Source organism: Penicillium crustosum, assembly GCF_028827405.1.
Source record: "Penicillium crustosum strain IBT 35664 chromosome Unknown utg000001l_segment0_segment0, whole genome shotgun sequence".
In the NCBI taxonomy this organism is placed as follows: domain Eukaryota; kingdom Fungi; phylum Ascomycota; class Eurotiomycetes; order Eurotiales; family Aspergillaceae; genus Penicillium; species Penicillium crustosum.
Genome location: NW_026623122.1, coordinates 5,039,086 through 5,059,562, shown reverse-complemented (window position 1 = coordinate 5,059,562; position 20,477 = coordinate 5,039,086). Strand labels below are relative to the sequence as shown.

General features: G+C 48.0%; 10 protein-coding genes across 10 annotated transcripts; 5 read left to right on the top strand and 5 right to left on the bottom strand.

Moving 5' to 3' along the window:
- Window positions 1-208: 208 nt before the first annotated feature.
- N7487_001882 (NAD-dependent malic enzyme) lies at window positions 209-2,336 on the top strand (the record flags this gene model as incomplete). Its single annotated transcript, XM_056869630.1, has 8 exons — window positions 209-277; window positions 332-553; window positions 616-819; window positions 885-1,013; window positions 1,066-1,199; window positions 1,254-1,520; window positions 1,578-1,942; window positions 2,005-2,336. 8 exons carry the CDS (start codon window positions 209-211, stop codon window positions 2,334-2,336), a joined length of 1,722 nt encoding a protein of 573 aa, XP_056734414.1.
- Window positions 2,337-3,739: 1,403 nt separating this feature from the next.
- On the bottom strand, window positions 3,740-4,417 carry N7487_001881 (uncharacterized protein; the record flags this gene model as incomplete). The annotated part of the gene is made up of 1 exon (XM_056869629.1): window positions 3,740-4,417. The coding sequence occupies one exon, from the start codon at window positions 4,415-4,417 to the stop codon at window positions 3,740-3,742; it is 678 nt and encodes a 225-aa protein (XP_056734413.1).
- Window positions 4,418-4,654: 237 nt separating this feature from the next.
- On the top strand, window positions 4,655-6,330 carry N7487_001880 (uncharacterized protein; the record flags this gene model as incomplete). The annotated part of the gene is made up of 2 exons (XM_056869628.1): window positions 4,655-5,050; window positions 5,158-6,330. The coding sequence occupies 2 exons, from the start codon at window positions 4,655-4,657 to the stop codon at window positions 6,328-6,330; spliced, it is 1,569 nt and encodes a 522-aa protein (XP_056734412.1).
- A 252-nt stretch (window positions 6,331-6,582) lies between these two features.
- Window positions 6,583-9,507, bottom strand: N7487_001879 (putative ubiquitin-protein ligase (Asi3); the record flags this gene model as incomplete). Its single annotated transcript, XM_056869627.1, has 2 exons — window positions 6,583-9,033; window positions 9,082-9,507. The coding sequence occupies 2 exons, from the start codon at window positions 9,505-9,507 to the stop codon at window positions 6,583-6,585; spliced, it is 2,877 nt and encodes a 958-aa protein (XP_056734411.1).
- A 708-nt stretch (window positions 9,508-10,215) lies between these two features.
- Window positions 10,216-10,817, bottom strand: N7487_001878 (elongin C). The gene is made up of 3 exons (XM_056869626.1): window positions 10,665-10,817; window positions 10,565-10,613; window positions 10,216-10,496 (listed from the first exon to the last, which is right to left on the bottom strand). The coding sequence occupies exons 1-3, from the start codon at window positions 10,780-10,782 to the stop codon at window positions 10,358-10,360; spliced, it is 306 nt and encodes a 101-aa protein (XP_056734410.1). The 5' UTR covers window positions 10,783-10,817; the 3' UTR covers window positions 10,216-10,357.
- A 127-nt stretch (window positions 10,818-10,944) lies between these two features.
- Window positions 10,945-12,110, top strand: N7487_001877 (SDR family NAD(P)-dependent oxidoreductase; the record flags this gene model as incomplete). The annotated part of the gene is made up of 3 exons (XM_056869625.1): window positions 10,945-11,451; window positions 11,503-11,896; window positions 11,953-12,110. 3 exons carry the CDS (start codon window positions 10,945-10,947, stop codon window positions 12,108-12,110), a joined length of 1,059 nt encoding a protein of 352 aa, XP_056734409.1.
- A 568-nt stretch (window positions 12,111-12,678) lies between these two features.
- On the bottom strand, window positions 12,679-15,158 carry N7487_001876 (E1 ubiquitin-activating protein ubaB; the record flags this gene model as incomplete). Its single annotated transcript, XM_056869624.1, has 10 exons — window positions 12,679-12,970; window positions 13,024-13,364; window positions 13,424-13,536; window positions 13,598-13,776; window positions 13,830-14,109; window positions 14,160-14,224; window positions 14,275-14,399; window positions 14,464-14,700; window positions 14,840-15,010; window positions 15,099-15,158. The coding sequence occupies 10 exons, from the start codon at window positions 15,156-15,158 to the stop codon at window positions 12,679-12,681; spliced, it is 1,863 nt and encodes a 620-aa protein (XP_056734408.1).
- A 960-nt stretch (window positions 15,159-16,118) lies between these two features.
- N7487_001875 (queuosine 5'-phosphate N-glycosylase/hydrolase) lies at window positions 16,119-17,561 on the top strand (the record flags this gene model as incomplete). Its single annotated transcript, XM_056869623.1, has 4 exons — window positions 16,119-16,587; window positions 16,646-16,800; window positions 16,851-17,082; window positions 17,140-17,561. The coding sequence occupies 4 exons, from the start codon at window positions 16,119-16,121 to the stop codon at window positions 17,559-17,561; spliced, it is 1,278 nt and encodes a 425-aa protein (XP_056734407.1).
- Window positions 17,562-17,804: 243 nt separating this feature from the next.
- On the bottom strand, window positions 17,805-19,243 carry N7487_001874 (uncharacterized protein; the record flags this gene model as incomplete). The annotated part of the gene is made up of 2 exons (XM_056869622.1): window positions 17,805-18,978; window positions 19,059-19,243. 2 exons carry the CDS (start codon window positions 19,241-19,243, stop codon window positions 17,805-17,807), a joined length of 1,359 nt encoding a protein of 452 aa, XP_056734406.1.
- A 319-nt stretch (window positions 19,244-19,562) lies between these two features.
- Window positions 19,563-20,271, top strand: cyp5 (uncharacterized protein; the record flags this gene model as incomplete). Its single annotated transcript, XM_056869621.1, has 2 exons — window positions 19,563-19,574; window positions 19,657-20,271. 2 exons carry the CDS (start codon window positions 19,563-19,565, stop codon window positions 20,269-20,271), a joined length of 627 nt encoding a protein of 208 aa, XP_056734405.1.
- Window positions 20,272-20,477: the final 206 nt, after the last annotated feature.

Here is a 20,477-nt window from a genome sequence, read left to right as displayed (position 1 = left end):
AATTAAGTTAATACTTGTGTTCTTTTTTTATACATCGAATGATGTATATCTTCAAAAGTGGCGAAAACCTGATTGACTATGACATGTGGACCCACCCCTGGAGGTAAGCACAACGGACATTCATTCCTCTTCGTTCGTCTCTCAGTCTTTTAACTTTTTCCTACATTCACTTATTCCAATATTGAATCTTTTAATACTTCACTTCGAAATGGCAGACTCCATCTCCAAGTTTCGTGATTTACCCCGCGCCGCGGGGCCTTTGATCTGCCCATACAAGGTGACAACAGAAGTCCGCAATATTTTATGAACTCCGATTCTCATACAGAAATAGGGAACATCGCTCCTCAAATCAGCCCAATTGAACAAAGGTTCAGCCTTTCCAGACAATGAGCGATCAATATTCAAGCTCCACAGTCTCCTCCCGCCAAATATCCAGACACTGGACGAGCAAGTTCAGCGCGCTTATCAGCAATACAAAAGCAGAGCTGATGACCTAGCCAAGAATACCTTCCTCGCTAGTATGAAGGCGCAAAATGAAGTGCTGTACTACAAGGTTCTGACATCTTCCCGGCAAAGGCAACATTGGCATGTGCATTGTTACTAACCTGTCGGTAGCTTGTGCAAACTCATCTCAAGGAGATGTTTAGCGTGATATACACGCCTACTGAAGGAGATGCGATTCAAAATTACTCGCGGTTGTTCAGGAAGCCGGAGGGGTGTTTCTTGAATATCAACGACCAGGATCACTTTGATGAGTACCTCGCTGAGTTTGGTACTGAGGAGGATGTTGATTATATCGTTGTCAGTGATGGAGAAGAGGTAATTATAGATGTGCATGAGCGAGAATTAGTTCCTGCTTTTGCTTACCGTTGATTCTTTTGCAGATATTGGGAATTGGGGACCAGGGCGTGGGCGCTATTCTCATATCGGTTGCCAAATTGGTTATTACCACGCTCTGCGCTGGAATCCATCCTTCGCGGCAGCTTCCTGTTGTATTGGACTGCGGGACAGATGTACGTTCATCTGTTCACCTTTTAAATCCACGTTTGCTGACAACATATACAGAACGAAGAGTTGCTAAATGACGCACTCTATCTAGGCCTGCGGCAGCATCGGGTCAGAGGGGAGAAGTACGATGAATTTGTGGATAGATTCGTCAAGGCCGCCCGCAAACGATTCCCCAAGGCTTACATCCACTTGTATGAGAAATGGTTTTTTCCCTCTATTATTCGAAACATAGCTAACAATATCAGTGAGGATTTTGGCCTGAACAATGCACGGAGAATACTCGATCGGTATCAGTCGCAGATACCTTGTTTCAATGATGACATCCAGGGCACGGGGTGTGTCACACTTGCTGCCATGTTGGCTGCCCTTCAAGTTAGCCAAGTCAAACTGGAAGATATACGAGTGGTGATTTTCGGCTCGGGCACAGCTGGTACTGGCATTGCCGACCAGATTTCAGATACCATTGCCAATGAGACACGAAAATCGAAGGATGAAGCGTCTAAGCAGATCTGGTATGTAACCGCGAGACAAGGATACAACACCCCTACTAACACTGCTTTTTCACCTAGGTGCATCGATAAGCCCGGTCTCCTTGTAAAGTCCCTTGGTGATAAGTTGACCGACGGCCAAAAGTCTTTTGCACGAGACGATGACGGGTGGCCGGAAGATGATCGAGATCTTTTGTCAGTCATCAAAAAGGTCCATCCCCATGTGCTTATCGGAACATCAACCAAGCCTGGGGCATTCACCGAAGATATCGTTCGTGCAATGGCCAGGAAGGTAGAACGCCCAATTATATTCCCACTTAGCAATCCGACACGACTCCACGAGGCGAAGCCGGTTGATCTCTATGAATGGACCGATGGGCGAGCCCTCGTTGCCACGGGCAGTCCATTCCCGCCAGTTACCCATAACGGCAAGGAATATGAAATCGGTAGGCATTCAAATCTCACTTCATGCATTAACTGCGCATTATATTAATTTACGATATTACAGCGGAGTGCAACAACTCAACCTGCTTCCCCGGCATTGGTCTCGGAGCAGTCCTCTCGCAGTGCCGTCTCGTCTCGAAGAAGATGCTAGTCGCTGCTGTGGAGGCACTCAAGGCGCGGTCACCGGCCCTGAAAGACTCCAACAAGCCGTTGCTGCCCGATGTAGAAGACGTGCGTGAAATAAGTGTGGATATTGCTGCGGCTGTGATTTTGTGTGCCGTCAAGGAGGGACTGGCAGAGGCAGAGGGCATTCCTACCGCTGACTCGGAGCTGCGAGAGTGGATTCGAGTCCAGATGTGGGAGGCTGAGTACCGGCCTCTGGTCTATAAGAATTAATCGCAAGGCTTCGTTGCCATGCACTGTGTGGTTCGGGAATTGATGAGATGGATACTCCCAGGGCTCTGATGCACCCCCATGATGAAATCATTGTGTATTAAAATTAGATCTAGAGGCAAGACTAAGGCAAAACTAGGGGTCTTGGGGCGATGAAATCTTTACCATCGAATAGCTTGGAGAACACAATAAGAGAGTAACCAGTGTATATCTCACCTTCTAGGATATAGTAGGATCATGAGTTATTTGTTCAGTCCAAAATACCACGAGTCTGCAGTTGAAACTCTCCGAATCTACACCCAAATAGTAGAGTTTTTAAAGTTGTATAAACGACCTAGGGGTTGTTGTAACGCCTTTAGAAGTTGACAGACACTATCATGCGTAAGTGTAATCATGCTGTGTTCAATACATCTGTCCGCTTTTAATTAACATAATTACCCCCCAGTAGGACCACAGTCATTGGGTTTGTTTCCCTCCTCGTTGACAGCTACTGAGACATCCGCTATCTCTCCGTTCGGACCCTCAACTCTATTCGTCATTGCCGCCGCATTATTTGTTGTGATGGTGTTTTCCACTATAGCTTTGATCAAATCCTTCGCGGGACCCCCTCCGTCATGCACTGCGTGGCTTCGTCCTTTTGGAGTCCAGGCCCGTACTTGCTATTGACAAACATGGCTCCGACGACGCCTGCTAAACAAACTGGACCTCCCGTGAGCACTGCAATGAATGGCCGATTCAAGAGTTCCCACAGCGTTTTTTGCCTCTATGGAGGCACCGACTGCCTTGTCTATGAGTGTGAGTGCCAAATTCCTTTTAGAGATCTTGATACCGAGCCCTATATAAATAAAGGATGCACAATGCATAGCTTAGTCTTAGAGGGCAATATATCATAAGCAAACTATACCGAGGCTTATCGTTGCATCAAGCTCCGTTATATATTTAGAGCACTGCTAATGTTCCAATTAATTCTTAATAACTATACTCTCTCCCCCCCCAAAGCTAGCTGAATATAAGCTCTGGGAGTTTTCCCCTACCACAACTACTGCACTCTAAATGAGAACAGAGAGAACATATGTGACCAAGCATGGGGTTAACCAGATTATAACACCTACAACACCTCCACCACTCTGGTATTCCTTCCCCTCTCTCACTGAGTGAGGCACTAGATGATAGTGCTGATTCACCCGGTGCCTCATTATTGTGCTCAGCGTAATCGGAGCTATCACTCTGAGAACGTGCTTCTTCCCATGGGGTCATGCACTTAATTTCTTGTGATTGTTCAAACCATGTTTTCTCAAGTATGTGGTTATCGTTTTTGAGAAGATTCCCTCTGAATATCAGCTTTATTCGACTCGTGTCGGTTACACCAAATCTTTCGGCTGCCATCGCCCGGATTGCGCCAACGGTCACCTCCCCCTCGTAACTGATACTTTGGGGACTGGAAACTGATATTGAGTCCCTTGGTAACGAAGAAAAATTTGCTCCATCCCAAGATCTTCATTGGTACTGGGCGAAGAGACCTGGGACAATATGGATTCGCCATCGCCTCCGTAAATTTCTCGCAGCACAGAATCCAAGTCTTTGGTTTCTATTATTCGATCATAGTCGGATAGAGGACTGATAGCCATGGAAATTTGGTAAAGCTGGGTGACTGTTTCAACGACGGTTTTGAAAATATGAGAAATCTCGCTTTCATTGAACTCAAGACCCGCAATGTTTTGGTCTTCATCGAGTTGATCTTGCAACACCCTTAGTGCTTCTTTGTCATCGTCGTCGTCTTCTTCGTCTGTGGTTTCTCCTCCATCTTCATTCAGCACCTCCTCAAATGTTTTGATGAGCTGTTCAAGCCTCTGTAATATCTTAATTGTCTGGCATTTGATGACTGGCGCATCTTTTAGGCGGTAGTCTAGTGATAAAACTCCTCTGTGACGCGCGCCAGTATTTGTTGCCCAAATGCGAAACCGGCCTCTTTCATCTATCCATTTTTGCTTGGGGAAATCGTTTTCGTGCTCCGCGAACGCCGGTAAAAGCAGTATATCATCGAATTTAGAGAGGAGACTGTGAGACCATGCGGATACTTCCATGTCTTTTCGTCCAGTCGCTATAATTGAAAAGGCTTCCAGTCGATTGAATTCGCACTTGCATAGTCAGGATGCTGATGCTTGAACCTCGTCTGAGTGGCATTCTTCTGAGCGAATTGATTGGCCCCTGAAGCGACAGTATGAAGCTGAGCTCAGCACATAGGTGCGGGGCAGTCCTCCAAGCTATTGCCTTGTAGTCAGCTCATTGTCCTCTGCTTCCTTAATATCACATGGGCAGAAATGGTCAGTGGCATTGAAGCTGCAGGGCTTGCACTGGCTGTGATTCCTCTTCTGGTAAATCAAATCGATGGTTATGCTCGAGGCATCGAGAAGATACGACTCCTGAGACACTATCACAGAGAGCTCTTGACATACCATATGGGTCTCAACACACAATACGCCATTCTTCAATGTACACTGGAGGATGTGCTTGAGGATTTCGGGGATGATGAAGAGACAGTTACCACTCTCATTAAAAATCCCCAAGGCGCTGGGTGGAAAGATCCAAATTTACAAAAGGCGCTTCTACGCAAACTTGGACGAAATTACAGGCCGTTTCTCGGAAACATGAACTCTTTGTCCGAGCTATTGGAGCGGCTCTCAGGAAAATTAGGGTTATCCGCGACGGAGACTAATGTAAGCAACCTTGGAACCTTGCAAGCCACTTTCCATCCATCCATGGATTAGGCCTGGGAGCTAATCTCCCACATAAAACTTTGTTCTGATGCATTTAACTGTAATAGCTAATCCTTCAAAAGCAGAGCTCGACTGATCTCCGTTCATTTTGGAAGTTCTGGAAAATCCTTTCAAGGGCGGTATATGACGACCTGCTGGAGAAAATCGATGCGGCGAATACTATACTCCGAACATTGATTGATCAAGTAAATCATCAAGAGGAGAGACGAAAACGTCGAAAACCTTGGACCAGCCTTCTTAGGCGGTACCAAAACGAGCGACAGCACGTTGAATTCTTATTTCAGGCAATCGGTGGTTCCTGTTGGCAATGTCACTGCCGGGAACATCACTCCGTCCATCTCCGACTCCAGCCCTATCTAACCGAGTATGCCAATGATTCGCCTCGAAATAATTCCGAGTCCATGTTTCATTTCATCTTCTCCAACATCCCTAGGACAACAGGTGTATGGGATTGGAGAGAGGTGATTTTTCAGCCTCAAGCAATAGACAACCCGCAAATTTTGACGCCTTCTTTGGCTGGGCAGTCAAACGAACAGCAAATCCCAGACCTTTGCTCATCACTCCAGAGTTTTAAGCCACTTTTTCAACAACAAACCACAATTGGATTCATATCAGAAGACTTCAACCCAGCCTATCGATACACTATGCACGCGGTACAAAGTTTGCAGCGAGATTCCTTGAAACAATCTCTGCGTGAAGCTCTGACTTCATTTAGTCGCCGTGACCGATTATGTATTGCCGCCAGCATTGCCTGCGCCGTCCTGCAGTACCATGGAAACTGGCTCAAGGATCAATGGGACAGCTCCAATTTCCACCTAGCCGCTGAAACACTGGATATTCTATATCTCTCGTGGCCTCTATCTGCTCTAGTTGCTTTGAAAGGCTCATCTACAATGTCTAGCTCGGATAAACGAGAGTCTGTTTTACAATCCCTTGGATTGAGCCTCGTGGAGCTCTCGCTCGGTCGGCCTTTAGATGCATTACTCTCACAGGATGAGACTCAAGACGATAAAAAAGCGATTGTTGACTATGCGTTGAAGCTTACTAAAGAGGTACGCCTAGAAAGTGGCTGGCACTATGCTAGTGTTGTGGATAGTTGTCTTTCCTGGTCTGGCGTGAGTACCATCTGCCGGGAAAGTCATAACTTCGAGGAGCGAATTTTTGATAAAATTGTCTCCCCTTTGCTGAAGGATGTGATGATTTTTGACGGCAGAGCTTGATAGCCACTAAGGAATGTATGAAATAAATGAATGATCTTGAATTTATCATCGTGCAAGCAAGCCCGTATTTGGTCTCGTACATGTGTACAACTAGCAAATGGAGAAGTAACGGTCTGAAAAACGCCATACGAAGCTAAGGCTGTCATGCAAATGTGATTGATATGTTACAAATTGTTCAATATGGGAACCTATGTGAGCCAAAGAGAAAGAGAATCCGAGCTAGAAAAATTCGAGAGATTGAAATAGTTTCACCTACGGAACCCATAGACGCATAAATCCTACGACTTCCTGCCTACAAGTCACACAGCTGCCGAAGTTGTTCATGGCAAGGCTCACGCGACAGTCCTCGCAAATGCACAGACAGCGACAGGGCCAGGTGATGATAGCCCGTGGGCTTGTTTGGCAAACCACACATGGTGGACCATTGGGGCCGAGACCTGTTGCGCCAGATTCCCACGTGTGGGCATCGGAGCTAGCCGAAGTTTCCGAGCGACGGGAAAGGATCAGCTTCTCAAGGAGTTCAGCTTCTTCTTCGGGGGTAGGTTTCCGCCCTTCGGATCCCGAGTGCATGGCGTTGAGCTGCTGGAGGCGGGATGAGAAGATGATTCGGGATCTCTCCTTTTCAACTTGTTTCTGGTAACGACTGCGCGTCATGATCTGTGGATTCTCCTGGTTTGTTTTGAGATGAGCAGCTAGAATCCTAGCTTCCTCTCTACTGTCGCGATCGCGCGGGTCAAGAAGACGGGCGAGTGTGCTCATGTCGAGTAGGGGATCTTGGAGTGGTGGGCTTGCTCTATCTGCATACGGGTGGAGCTGGGTAGGAGTCCGACGACCATCATCTGACCGGTAATCCTCCCATTCCGACTCTGAAGCATTGGTAGACATGGACACCACGCTCGTGGTGTCGAAGTCATCAGAGGGTGGTGAATAATCCGAGGTTTGATCTTGGTTTCCCCATGCACCGCCAATTTTCCACCAACTGTACAGTCTGTCGTCTAACCGGCTTTCGTCCGAGCCCATCCAATCTGGCCGATTCGCACGCTCTCGCTTCCTCATCTCGACCTCCACGTCAAAGTCATGATCATCGGGGAGCTCAAGCTCTCCACTTTCAGAGAGGATCCAGAAATCTAATGGCTGTGATGGGTTCGTCTTGTCGACATTAGACTTCTTTCCGCGATGGCCAACAATGCGTTTGAGCCACATTGGCCGAGCGCTTATTCCCAGTCGATCAAGCACGTTATTGAGCCCATATGCAGCCCAGCGGAGCATTATAAGTGAAATTGCGCGGAAGAACGAGAGGACATGCCACAATCTAATAGATACTCGCACTGCGCCAACTCCCCCAAGCTCAGCTCGAGATTGCACGGCTCGAGTACCGTTTTTGGGTTTTTCGACCTTCTTTTCACGGTTGTAACCACTCTCCCAAGCAGATTGTTCAGGCATATCGAAACTTGAGAAGCCCATGGCTTCGATAGGCCGACTGCTAGCTTCGCTCTGCCAACTCCCATAAGATGTAGATTTCCGCCTTGAGGCTTCGATCTCAGAAAGCCGATCCTCTTCTAGCCACGTCATCCGCCGTGCAACAACTGATTGGCCCTCATTCAAGAACACGGCCTCACTCGCGGCGGTTAGGGCAACATAGCCGATTCGAAGCAACGTTGTATAAAAGTCTTCGTGTCTGTTTATACGAATGCTCCTTATCTGGTTCGAGCCTTGCATATTCTCGTGGGCCATCAAGAAACGGTCATAGATTGAGACAGGTTGATCGTCCGAAGGCAACGAAACAGCGGTGATGGTAAGTGCTAGAGTGTATATTGACAGACAAATCACGATGCCGAATAATAAAAAGATGTGAGGGATGAATCCCACAATGCAAACAGTCGGGAACCTGAGGACGCCGGTTTCGAGGCTGACGGGCGGACCGCCATCTAACCCCCACGACATGGCTACCATGAAGCAGGCACCCCAAAAGGCGGTGCTGAAAAGCCGATACTTGCTCTGTTTGCCGAAGACTTCTAATATGTGGGAAGTTGCACTATTGCAGCACGAGATCAATACAATAAGTAGCAGTTCGGGTGTGACATTCATGCGTTCCAAGACTTGTGATCTTGTGAGGAGTTCAAAAACGGAAGTTGAGCTGTCATCAGACCCACCCGAAAGCGCGCTGAGTGGGCTTTGTTTAGGAAGACCGAACAGGCCTAGTCCAATGGATTTACTGATCATCGACTCGGCTTCTGCAAAGGCGATTGAGTGTTCGAAGATGGACATCCCTGTCTCGGTCATCACGGGCCTGCCTTGTAATGCGCACGAGAGTGTTTCAATAAAGTGACTCAAGCAAAGGAGCATGAATGTTGGCCATAGTAGGGAAAATGATCCATATGGGACACCAGGGATAGTTCCGCGCGCCATTTTCACAGCACTGCACGACCGTTCCTCAGACTCCCATCCTAGAAGGGTCGAGCTAATTGAGTAAAGAACACCCCCATCACTAGAATAATCGAACACCAGTTGTTTTCCGGGGTATCCGTAACGCATTGTTGAAAAGGATGGCGATGTTTGACATCGGATTCCACGGAGCAGGCTGAGGATTTGGGAGGCGAAGAGAACGATAGGAATCAATCGGAGAGCCGCACGCCTTTCCCATCCTAGTCGAAGGTGTCGTCGTGTGGATGCATAGATAGTAATTCGGTTGAGAATGAGCGCCTAGACCTATCAGCATGGTAAGTATACAAGTTGAAAGCGGGGCCTCACCTCTACTAGGCAGGCAAATGACCAGAGACTTGTCAGATACCCAAAGAATCCGCCGAGCTTCTTCATAGCACCTAAAAACTCAGCAATGTAGTAGCCACTCTGCTGGCCGGCTGCATCGGCGAGCTCATTTCCCGCCATATCCGCTGCATGCGTCGCGGCGGTACCGCTGGCTCCAGCTGCTAAACCAGTTCCACTCCGGATGGTTTGACCAAGTGCTTTGATTCCGGTTATTCTGGCGAGGGTTTGGGGGACCGTTCGGAAGGCAAAGGTCTCGGCGTGCTGAAAGGCGCGAAGGGGGGAGGTCAAGAGTTGATGCGGTAAAGAGGACAAAGAAGAAGTGTCTGGCGAAATGGTTGTATTCAAGTTTTCCAACAAAGCCGTACTAGATGTGGTTGGTATTGTGGAGGGCTCCACGATGCTTGACATGATGAGGCGGTGTTGTATGCGCCTCTGCGGGTGACCCTTATCAGTGATCCGGGGGAGATGCAATCAACAGAGAAGGTCGCCAGTGCATCCAACTGTGGGCACAGGCAAATAAACTGTTCAAAAGTCGAAAATTGTTCTGACTAGACTGAAGACCACAGTGAGCAATGCTCCTGTGAACTGCATCCCGCAAATCAGAATGTATGAAAGAGTGATCTTCGCGATGGCGGGCACTTCCTTGGAAGTTCGCCCCGGTGGAGCCGGCCCCAGCCCTCGGTATTTGTTATTTGCTGACTCAGCCGCCATAATTCAGGTGCTCAGGTGGACCAGCTTCCATCTTCAAGTCGATACGCTCTACTCAATAGCCATCTTAAGTACGGAGTATAGAACTCTACAATATAATATGGATATGATTCGTTGTTCAATTTGTCTCCTATGATCCAAACCCTTGGCCAGTGGTAGATTGACAAGCGCGTTATCATTGGAAGTTTTTTTGATCTGCCATCATCTTTAGACAAAATCGGCCATAGAAGTATTAACCGTTTGCATATGCTCAGATGGGATAAGAGGTCGTTTGCAAAAATCAAGGATACTGCTACAGCAAAGAAAGAATTGCATAATGTTAGATGTATTCTATCCCATAGAACACATGTCATGACATAACGCCATGGCCAAGCATATTTATGTGAGCCAAGTCCGGAACTCCCCGTGCTATTGTCGTAAAAATCGAATATCGTATGCCGTTGCGTCGTGAATCATTTCAAAGACGATGCGAACCGAAACAGAGATCGATACCAGAGGTCTCATCCACAGAGGTGATAAGAAACCCAAGGTCCGAGGCACCATGTCGAAATTAGGTATTCAAGAAATCCGCAGCCATCAAGAGCTCCAGGCACAACTCCGGTGGGATATCCATGTCCGGCACATTGACCTGGTCCTTGTGCTTTTCATTGTAGCAAAGGTATTCGCAGATCTTTTCGACAATGACGCCACTGTAGAGAAACAACTTCGTCAGCAATGTCCACCAAATGAAAACGCAGGATATAACCGCGAGACGTACGAGAAGTCTTTCAACACAAATTTACCATCGCGACCCTCGGGGAAATTGGCTGTGGGTAGTTAGTACAACCCATACAGCAATAGATCTCGAGTCCACGTACTCGAAGAAAGCGGGATGCGTAAGGTCTCTGAGACATAAGCTGTGCTGCGAGGGATAATGAATTCAAATCCGTCATCTGAGACTATAGTCACAAACTCGGAATCCGTTGGTTGCGCCATGATGAAGCACGCGTATTCGCGTAGTTGTAGGAAGTTGACCACTGTGGAGCGAAAGAGCCTTCTTGAGGTTGGCGTGTTGGTCCGTGCTGAAGCTGCCCCAGTGACGCACCCGATCCTCCCGATATCGCGTTTTGTCTGGAGCTTAAGGACAAAGTAAACAATATGAGCTGTTTGAGAGTTCCTTCAATTCGCTTGCGAGTGCCAATCCTGTTTATTCAAACCTTATCAAGGCCGATCAATATACGCAATGTCGGCCCCGTCAACAGCCAAGTGTCAAGTTATTCCCTGAGATATACAAAGCGATCATACTCGTCTCAGCCGAATGAAAGCAACCACATTTCATTCCAGTCTGGAAACCGACTTGTCGGCCGAAAATGCATGGTCACCGGTGGGACATCCGGCATCGGCTTCGCTATTGCCGAACGGTTTCTACAAGAAGGCGCATCGACCATAGTCCTCGTCGGCCGGTCTCAAATACGCCTAGAGGAAGCAGCCACAAAACTCAAGTCTCTTGCAGTTACACCAGCAGAACTTGGTGAACATAATGATGAAGTCGCAACTCGCGCTCCGGAAGAAGACAACCAGCAAAGCACGCAAGGAAAGATCCGCCTACTTGTCGGAGACGTCTCAAATGCCGGATCATGGATGCGCGAACTCGAAAAGGAAATGGTAAGCTACCTCATCTATCTCGACAAATACCCACTCTTAACCATCATCCAGGCAAATGTGGACATCCTAGTCAACGCAGCGGGAATTTCGATATCAAACATTTTGCCAAGATCGGAGCTGGAAGATATCTCCACAATCCTACGTACTAATCTCGAAGGCGCAATTCTCACTTCACGCGCGTTAATGCGTGCCTCTATCCGCAGCCGGATTCGGAATCGGAGTGGTCCAGCTGCGGGGACCAAACCCCCGTCGAAATGCATCATTAATGTCTCCTCTTTACTCGCACTCAAAGGTGGAACTGGCGCGGTTCCATACGCCGCTTCCAAGGCTGGCCTTCTCGGTCTAACACGGTCGCTGGCTGTCGAAGCATCAGCTTCAATGAAAGATATTGTGATTCGGTCAAATGCTATTGTGCCGGGGTATATTGAAACACCTATGGTTGCAGGTATGTTGGTTTGGGCATTCTGTATTTGTTCGTGCCTTAGCTGATCTCGATACTAGACTTCACACCCGGGGAAACGAGCAGGCTAAAGGATCTCATTCCTCTTCATCGATTCGGAGATCCATGCGAGATTGCTGATGCAGCTGTGTTCTTGGCGCAGAATGAATATGCTAACAACTGTGTGCTCAATCTCGATGGCGGATTGAGTGCCGTTTGATTCGATTCAAGTGAAATATGTAATACCAATGAAGCAAGTGTATTTGTAAAAAGTTCAATATCTACATGTATAAACTGAATGTTTGCTATGATGGAGGCGAGAAGACACCATATAGTTGGAGATCTCGCGAACGTCGACTCCGAACTACTTGCCCATACTTGCCCTTACCAGTCTCCACTCCTTCAACTAGCTTCTCAATTCCGCAGGATTCAACGTAAACGCGAGCTTAATGCTTTGCTCAGGCTGTGTGTTGTTATTCCCATGCCATATTCTAGTAATCTATCAACCTGGAAAAACGCCATTGAGCAATTCAGATACAAAAGTCCCATAATGCATTATCATGTCCATATCCAAAGCATGCCCGTCAACTTGGGATTCTGAACCCCTCCGCTTGACTGAAATCAGGTTCGCCTTTATGCCATATGATACAGAAGGATTTGAAGGGGATAGGTAGTGAGAAAATGAAAAGGGGAATACCGAAAGTATGAAGAGAATGATATCAAGATAAACAACTGTGGTAGCTGCTAGTAATACCCTGAAATGTCACGTGAAATTATGTTTGCAACATTCAATCGTCGATCATGATGGCACCTCCCTCTTCATCGTTGGCATCGTCGTCAAGAACAATAGCTTCAATGCCCTTCGAGTCAGGAACGGATGCACTGGCGAGCCGTTTAGCATCGTGGCTGCTGAGCTCCACCTCGTCACTTGAGCCCTCACGCTTGCGCTTCCCAGTCACAGTCGGATCATCTGTAGATGGCTGCACAGGCTGCTCGGGCTTCGCTTGCTCGGGCTTCAGGGGTATCTCAACCAACTTCTGCAGTGTTGCGGGCTTGGAGTCCTTAGAAGATGGCTCATTTCTGCAAGTCAATCAGTCAATATTGCCCAGTGTTATTGAAAAGACGGTGCTTACCTCTCAATGATCACCAACTCAAGATTGACTCGCGTGTCTGGTTCATTTTCATCGAGGATCGTGACGATGCTCTCATTCTTGATGCCTAGGTCAGACAACCTTTTTACCAGGTTGTCGGTGAAGTCGGCGTCATAGATCAGTTGATTGCCAAAAGTAATAGCAACCTCTTCTCCATAACCCAGCTCCGCCAGAAGAACGCCCTGGATGAGGTGTTCAAGAGTTGCTAGCTCGGGGTCAATTTCAACCCGAGCCACTGCGGGGGAACAGACAGCACAGTCAGGATTTGGGGGGTTTAATGAGTCTGAGTTGATCACACGAGCACCAGATCTCTCGAGGAAAATCTTTGAGAGAAACAACGTGTTAGCTTCAGTACTAGTGAGCACCATTTCTCAATTCTTACCATTTTGGTATGCATTATGTCGTTTTGAAACACCTTCAATGACTGAAGAACACATAGTCCAGCCGTCATGGCATTGGTGGTTGCAATGGCAGGAATGATATTGCCCGCCATTTCTGTAGAAGCTTTGTCAATAATGATCGACTTGGAATGTGCACACTTATTTGATGAACTTACGCTTGACATCGAATTTGGACTTGAGTTCGACTTGGAAGGAAGCAGCTCGGAGATTTGCTGCTGCGGTAACAAAGTCCAAAGTGTCTACATCATCTTTATCGAATGTTAGGATCGGGGAATCTTGGTCTGAGGCGTTCTTTTCTTGAAGTTGCTTCAGACGATGGGTCAACCGGTTCAAGCTGTAGCGTGTTAGCTTGTCGAACATATGCCGTCGGCGACAACCGGTTATTACCTGTCCCTGAACACACTAAAATTCTCCCCTAATGTCCACACTTTCTGGTCCTGCGTGGAGATCGTCGAAGCAATCGAAGCGGATTCTTCTTGTAGTCGAGCAAAGTCAAGGGGTTCTGGTAGCTCCCTTTCCTTCCACATTTCCTTCATGCCCTGTAATCGCATAATGTCTCTTCGAAAAACTTTATCAAAGACCTTCTGATGGGCTTCCTCGGTGCCAATAGATTGTCGCAACTCTTTGAGCTCTAGTGCTTCCTTGCGTAGGTCTGCAATTTCATTTGCTGGCCGGGTGTCAGTTCCAGCGCCGAGTTGTGAGTGAAATTGAACAAACCGTTATCAGGATTTTCTGTATTGTCCACCTCCGGTGCCTCGTCTTCGCTATCGCCGAAAAGTTCCCTACTCAAAGGTGAGCATCCAAAATAGAAATACCAGGAACTGAATCTTACGGCAAAAGGAAGCTCTTTGCCCAAACGATACAATGAATCGGCTGGCTTGGGTTGCTTCGGATCGTACACACGGGGAACGACTTGGGGGTTTCTTTCGGTGTGCAATCATAGCACTCGGTTTGCGACTAGCAGAACACACAGTTAACATACGCCCAATCTGCAGAGCCAGAAGTTGCTTTAGGGAAATACCTTCTGAATGACTTGAACCTGCCCATTGAAGCCAGTAGTTCCACTTTCTATCAAGGGTACATTGGCCGTAAGGCACATCTTGTTCACATGACGTCTCGCGGCAATGTTGTCTAGCGCATTAAACACGACGTTGAAGGACCCGAACCACGAGACGTTGAACTGGGCGTCCATAATGTTCGCATGGTAGGCCTCGAGCTTTGCATCAGACCGGAACTTTTGCGCAACTTCCTTAGCAACCTAGATAAAAGCATCCATATCTCAGTATTCCATATCTACTATCGTTGAACCGCTCAGACAATGTGAATGCGCGGCGCTTGAGTCGGGGAGGATCGCAAGGGAGCGGCGCAAGTGCGCGGGGTGGGTCGGTTTGACGTACTAAGGCCTTTGATTTCTTAATATGCTCATGTCGAAACAGGAACTGACGATTGAGATTACTCAAATCAATGGTGTCGAGGTCGATGATGTGGATTTCGCCGAACCCGGTGAGGACGAGGTTTTTCAGTAGCTCGCAGCCGATGCCGCCTGCGCCGACAAGCAGAACGCGTGACTATAAGTGATGAGATAACTGTCAGAGTACATTTTCAGGCCAGCGTCACTTGGGCGCCAGGATTACGCGCCAGCAGTGCTGTACTTACCTCTTTGAGGGAGCGGGTGAGGTCCACCCCGAGGGAGCGCTTAAGGGAGCTATCCCGCATGGCGGGCAGTAGATAATGATCGCGATCAAGTGGTGTTGTAGTGTTGTAATTGTTGGATGGTGTAGTGATGTGGTGATGTAGTGGTGTGTGTGTTCTAGAGATAAATTGCGAAGGGGGAAAAGGTCAAAAGAAGGGAGCAAGTGGAAGAAGTGCTGAGCCGGAAACAGTGACCGTTGTCGATGACGGCACTTGCTAGGAGCCTCACACGTGGGTTTCCACTTACTTTCACTCTACACCTTTGATTTGTTTTATATATTTTTCTTTCTTGTGAAGAGACGAATAGACGAATAGAATATACAATGTATAATGTAATTGATGTTGTTTGGTGATATTGTCTACAAGTGATTATCTTTGTATTGCGTCAATGTATATATATATGTAGGGGCGCGTATACTCCGATCGCCCTCTTTTGGAGAACGAATGAACTTGAGTTTGATCTCAAAATAAACGGTGCCTGTTTCAGGGTCATGACGATGCTATCCATATATTCTTCTAATCAGGTACCAGGTAGGCCAGACCCGCAGAGCCCGTGTTACTATAACTTACACTGTAATGTACAGACCTCTCTTGTGCTCATAACAACTACATATTGTACTGTGAGACACAAATATCACAGGCCTATACTACCATGGCGTATATCTGAAAGCATTTTAAATACATGGGCATACAGGGCTATTGTGTCTGCTTACATAACCGGTGACTCTATCAGAGACCATCGGATCAAAATCTCGGTGTGGCGAGAAAAAAAAACACGGATCGTTCAAAGGGTTGGTCGTGTTCAAGTATTTTTTTGATATACACGTTTTCTTGTTCTAACCTCAAAAGGATTTCAATAGCCAGGTGGGGTGGAATATCTGCCGGGACTAGCTACTCACCGCAGGAATCCTTTCAATATCAAAGGAGATACCCCTGACCCCATATCTTCCCATTTGTTTGCAATCAAGATCAAACACGAATATCATGCCATCATTGGATCCAATTCCGGCCCAGCGAAATGATCAGGTTGAGGCCAATTCCGACGATGAAGCCGATCCTGAGTTGGTAGAGCTTCTTCGCCAGCATTTCGGACTGGGCGAAAGACCAAAGGATGCCCCACCAGAGACCAAAGTGCTTGAGGGGGCTCAGTATGTCTTCGACAATGCGATTGATATCGCAATCAGCCTTGCTGACACCAAAGGTGCTGCTGAAACTATATGGCGTATGATGCAGAAGAAAGAGTATTCTACGCACACCTGGTCGGAGCACGAATTACACCCACAGACCAAAGATGAGAGCACAGTCGATTTCATCTTTACAATGGACTTGTTGAATTTTAGTTTCTGGTCTGAAGAGGAGGAAGAGCCAAAACGTTTCTGTATTGAATATCGTGGTAAGCTCTGGACTGGCTATTGGAGTCTGGTTGCTGCGCTACAAAGAGCTCTTGATGAAGGTCAGTCCCGTTAAATGAAATGAACCTCTGGCATGACGGATGCTTACCCCAACTTCAGATATCCCAATCACAACCCCCGACTTCTGGGTGGATGAAGAGAGGTGCACGGAGGATCTACTCAAACATGTATTCCGATCTGCAACAGACGGAGAGATTCCTATGTTCAAGGAACGAGTGCAGTGCCTACGTGAAGCAGGCGAGGTCCTTTGCGAGGTATTATCCCTCACTACCTTGACTCTACGAGTTATACTAACCGGATATAGGAATTCGGCGGTAGCTTCGCCAACTGCATTGACAGCGCCAATCTCTCCGCCGCAGGACTAGTCAATATATTGACAGAGAGCTTTTCCTGTTTCCGCGACGAGACAATCTTCCACGGAAAGAGAGTCCGACTGTACAAACGTGCTCAGATTCTAGTTGCCGATCTCTGGGCCTGTTTCAATGGTGAAGACTTTGGTGAATTCCACGACATTGATAAGATCACCATGTTTGCAGGTATGGCTCTTGCAAGCCTAACCATTCCCTGGAATCCGTTCTAACATTCTACCTTAGATTACCGCATTCCGCAGATGCTACACCAGTTGAACTGTCTTCGCTACGCACCTAAATTGGAAAACCATATCCGTGATCTGAAGCCCATCGAGCCAGGTTCAAACTGGGAGATCGAGCTTCGTGGAACGAGTATCTGGTGTGTTGAATTGATCAAACGAGAGATCGAAAAACAACACCCCGAGGTCAAAATGAACCGCCAAACCCCCACTTCTTCAAAGAGTATTTCAAACGGCAGTGAGAACCCCGAAACCGAGAACTCGGATGAGTCGGGTGATAAATTGAAGATCGTGGAAAAACCGCGAAAGACATATGGCATCAATGCGATTCTCATCGACTTCTTTTTGTACGACACGATGAAGAGTCTAGAGGCAGAGAAAAATGAGTCCATTCCTCATCACCGGACGAGGAGCATTTGGTACTGAGAATGAGTGGTCATTGGTTTTGGCGCCATTGACGGCGCATGGAGTTGGGTTACCACAATATTGACATGGGACATTGGGTTGCTCTGGAGCAAAAGGAGCATACAATTAAAACATAGACATGACAAAGCCGAATTCTTTGCTTATCGAGGATGAATATAGAAATAAATGTTGATTCATATCTTGGGGTATCAATTGAACTAGTAGGCTGCATCCCCTTTGGGATAATGTCACGTCGCATGACGATTAAGCAGCTGCACCTCCGATGCGAGCGATGATATCTGCTTTCCAATTCACATAGTCCTCTTGACGATCGTCACTCAGCCAGTCAATTCGATCCTGCATCATCGTCCCCAGGCCAGGCAAAAGACCGCCCCGTGGAACATGATCTGACCGCGATGCACGAGCCCCACTCCCAGCCGCCGAACGTTTCGGCGGCCTAACACCCCTAAGTGTCGCATCCTCTTCATCCAGGTCTTGGTAGGACCTGCCCTCCTCATCTTCACCGTAGAGCTGTCCAGCATAGGGGATATTCTCGAACCATTCCTGGCCGTTGGCCCACCCTTGCTCCATGATAAGAGTGATCCATTGGTCAACATCATCACGATGTCTCCGGTCATTAGCCTTCAGCCCAAGGCTGTTCAATGCCGTCTGACGCATTTCAATAAAAGTCTTCTTGTCCATCTTCTGCGCTTCGATATCCGCCTCTGCATCTGGCCCGGGGTTACGCCGACGGGCAAGCACAAGGAAGTATACAGCCACAGCCATGGCGTAGACCAGTTCTTTGAAATCATCGTCCTTATCAGAGCCATTGATAGAAACAATAGGCTCCAGGAAATCCAAGCTCTCCCGGTCCCACCCCGGTTCGTCGTTGGACATGCTTGACGTAAGATAGAGGACAGACGATACGCCAGAAAAGATATGCGGGGGCAAGGTCCTTGAGATTGGAGGCCTAGACCAGGTGTTTGTACGAGGGGCAGGTGTCGAGAGAATCTTGCATACAGTCCGAATGGCTGTCATTACCCAAGCCGGGGCATCTGGAATGATGGTTGACCCATGAATATCCTTTGTTCGGGGGACTGTGGCCTTTCTTGCTGTTTTCGAGGGACTCTCAAGCCTGTTTGCCGTGCTCATACTTCGTTTTAAGGGTGTTGACTTTGAAGGTGTATTTTGTAGCCCTCGTGGTGTTGGCGCTACTGCCTTGGAAGGGGTGTTCCTGGCAGCCGTACCCTTCGTTGGTGTGGTTTGCGCCGAACTGGCGCGTGATGGTGTGCCTGGAGCCGAACCGCTTGCTGAGGGTTTTAGGCCAGTGGAGCTTGATGTGAGAGATCGGTCGAGGTATGAATAAAGCTTTTTGTATACGCGCGGAGGACATGGCGCATGTCCGAGCAGCGGAGGAAGTTTAAGAGCTCGGGTCAACCTATAGAAGTCAGGCGTAAGCAATCAGCATCTAAAATTAAGCCAGCCATAGAAAGACTTCATTCGGGACTTGTAGCACACCTTCTGCAAGCGATTTCGGCACAGGCATATGGCCGAGCGATTTCCTCTTCGGGCTTTAGACTGCTCGAGAAGCTTCGGGACTGTGCCACTAGTGACATAGCATAGCTGAGTAGTTCTTGTGGGAGATCATTGGCGTGGGTCGGCACCAATATGCTCAACGCCTGTTCCACCGGTCGATTGTTCATTGTTCTTGAGATGTGGATCAAGTTTGCTTTGCTTGAGGAAGGGGCGAAGTAGGATATGGCCGTACTCAAGCAAGACAGGAACGGTCAAGAAGGCAAAAAGCAAAAGGTAGTTTCCGAGAGCCTTCCGGCGTATCTAAATTTCAAATTGAGCCAACTGTGTCTGAATTGAAGGGATTGGACTGACGACCAAACATCTGCAATTACCTGGCGCATCGATAAGAAAATATGACTAAGCACTCTATCGGGCCCAGTGGTCGTGGTCTCGACGCGCATCTGGTCCTCTTGCAATTCAGCATTACCTCACAGCATTCTCCTCAATATGTCTGTTACAGTAAGTTCACATATGAATCATACATCGGACTCTGTCTGAAACTCTTCTCTTTATGGCGTGATGCTAATTACGGTTTCAATAGTTACATACCACACATGGCGACCTCAAGGTCGAGCTTTTCTGCGAAGCAGTGCCCCAAACCGCAGAGAACTTCCTCGCCCTCTGCGCATGTGGCGCATACAACAACACCCCATTTCACCGCCTCATCGCAGGATTCATGGTCCAGGGCGGAGACATCTCCCTCGGCCCCGCCGCGCATCAAACAAGTACGAAACCAATGCTCGATTTCGAGATCCCGAAAGGTGGCACATCGATCTATCACCCGGCAGCAATGAACCAAGAAATCCATCTCCCATCCCTGCGACACAACGCACGGGGCATTCTCTCAATGGCATCTCGTCCGGTGAAGGACAGGACGGCGCCTGGCTCTCAGGGTGCAACGGGCGCAACGATCAACGGGAGCCAATTCTTTATTACGTTCGTGCCGGCACCACATCTTGACGGTGCCAGTACTGTGTTTGGGAAAGTGCTGAATTTGACCGCTCAGGACGAAGGCGGTGATGTTCTTGCCAAGCTTGAGAAGGCGAATGTCAAGGTTGACAAGAAGGGCAAAGTTTCTCAACCTAAGGAGGGTGATAGTTTTGAAGCATTCAAGATCAATAACGTTACTATTCACGCGAACCCATTTGCCACGTGAATTTTTGACACTCGAATCTTCTCAAGAATGCTGGATGATATCCCAGGATCGAGCTGCGGGAGCGTGGTCGAGCTGCGAGAGCCACGCTCCGGATGAGCACAGCTATTATTTTAAGCTGAAGACACCTCAAATCCTATCATGTGATACCCAAAACCACCCTCTCCCCCGTCATCCAAGTTCAGCTGCTTACCGACGTCTCCTGCTGG

Coding starts and splice junctions, on each gene's coding strand:
- N7487_001878 (XM_056869626.1), bottom strand. CDS start 10,782: ATGGCGCAACCAACGGATTCCGAGTTTGTGACTATAGTCTCAGATGAC. Junction 10,614..10,664: donor ACGCATCCCGCTTTCTTCGA/GTACGTGGACTC, acceptor AACTACCCACAG/CCAATTTCCCCGAGGGTCGC. Junction 10,497..10,564: donor TTTGTGTTGAAAGACTTCTC/GTACGTCTCGCG, acceptor GTTTCTCTACAG/TGGCGTCATTGTCGAAAAGA.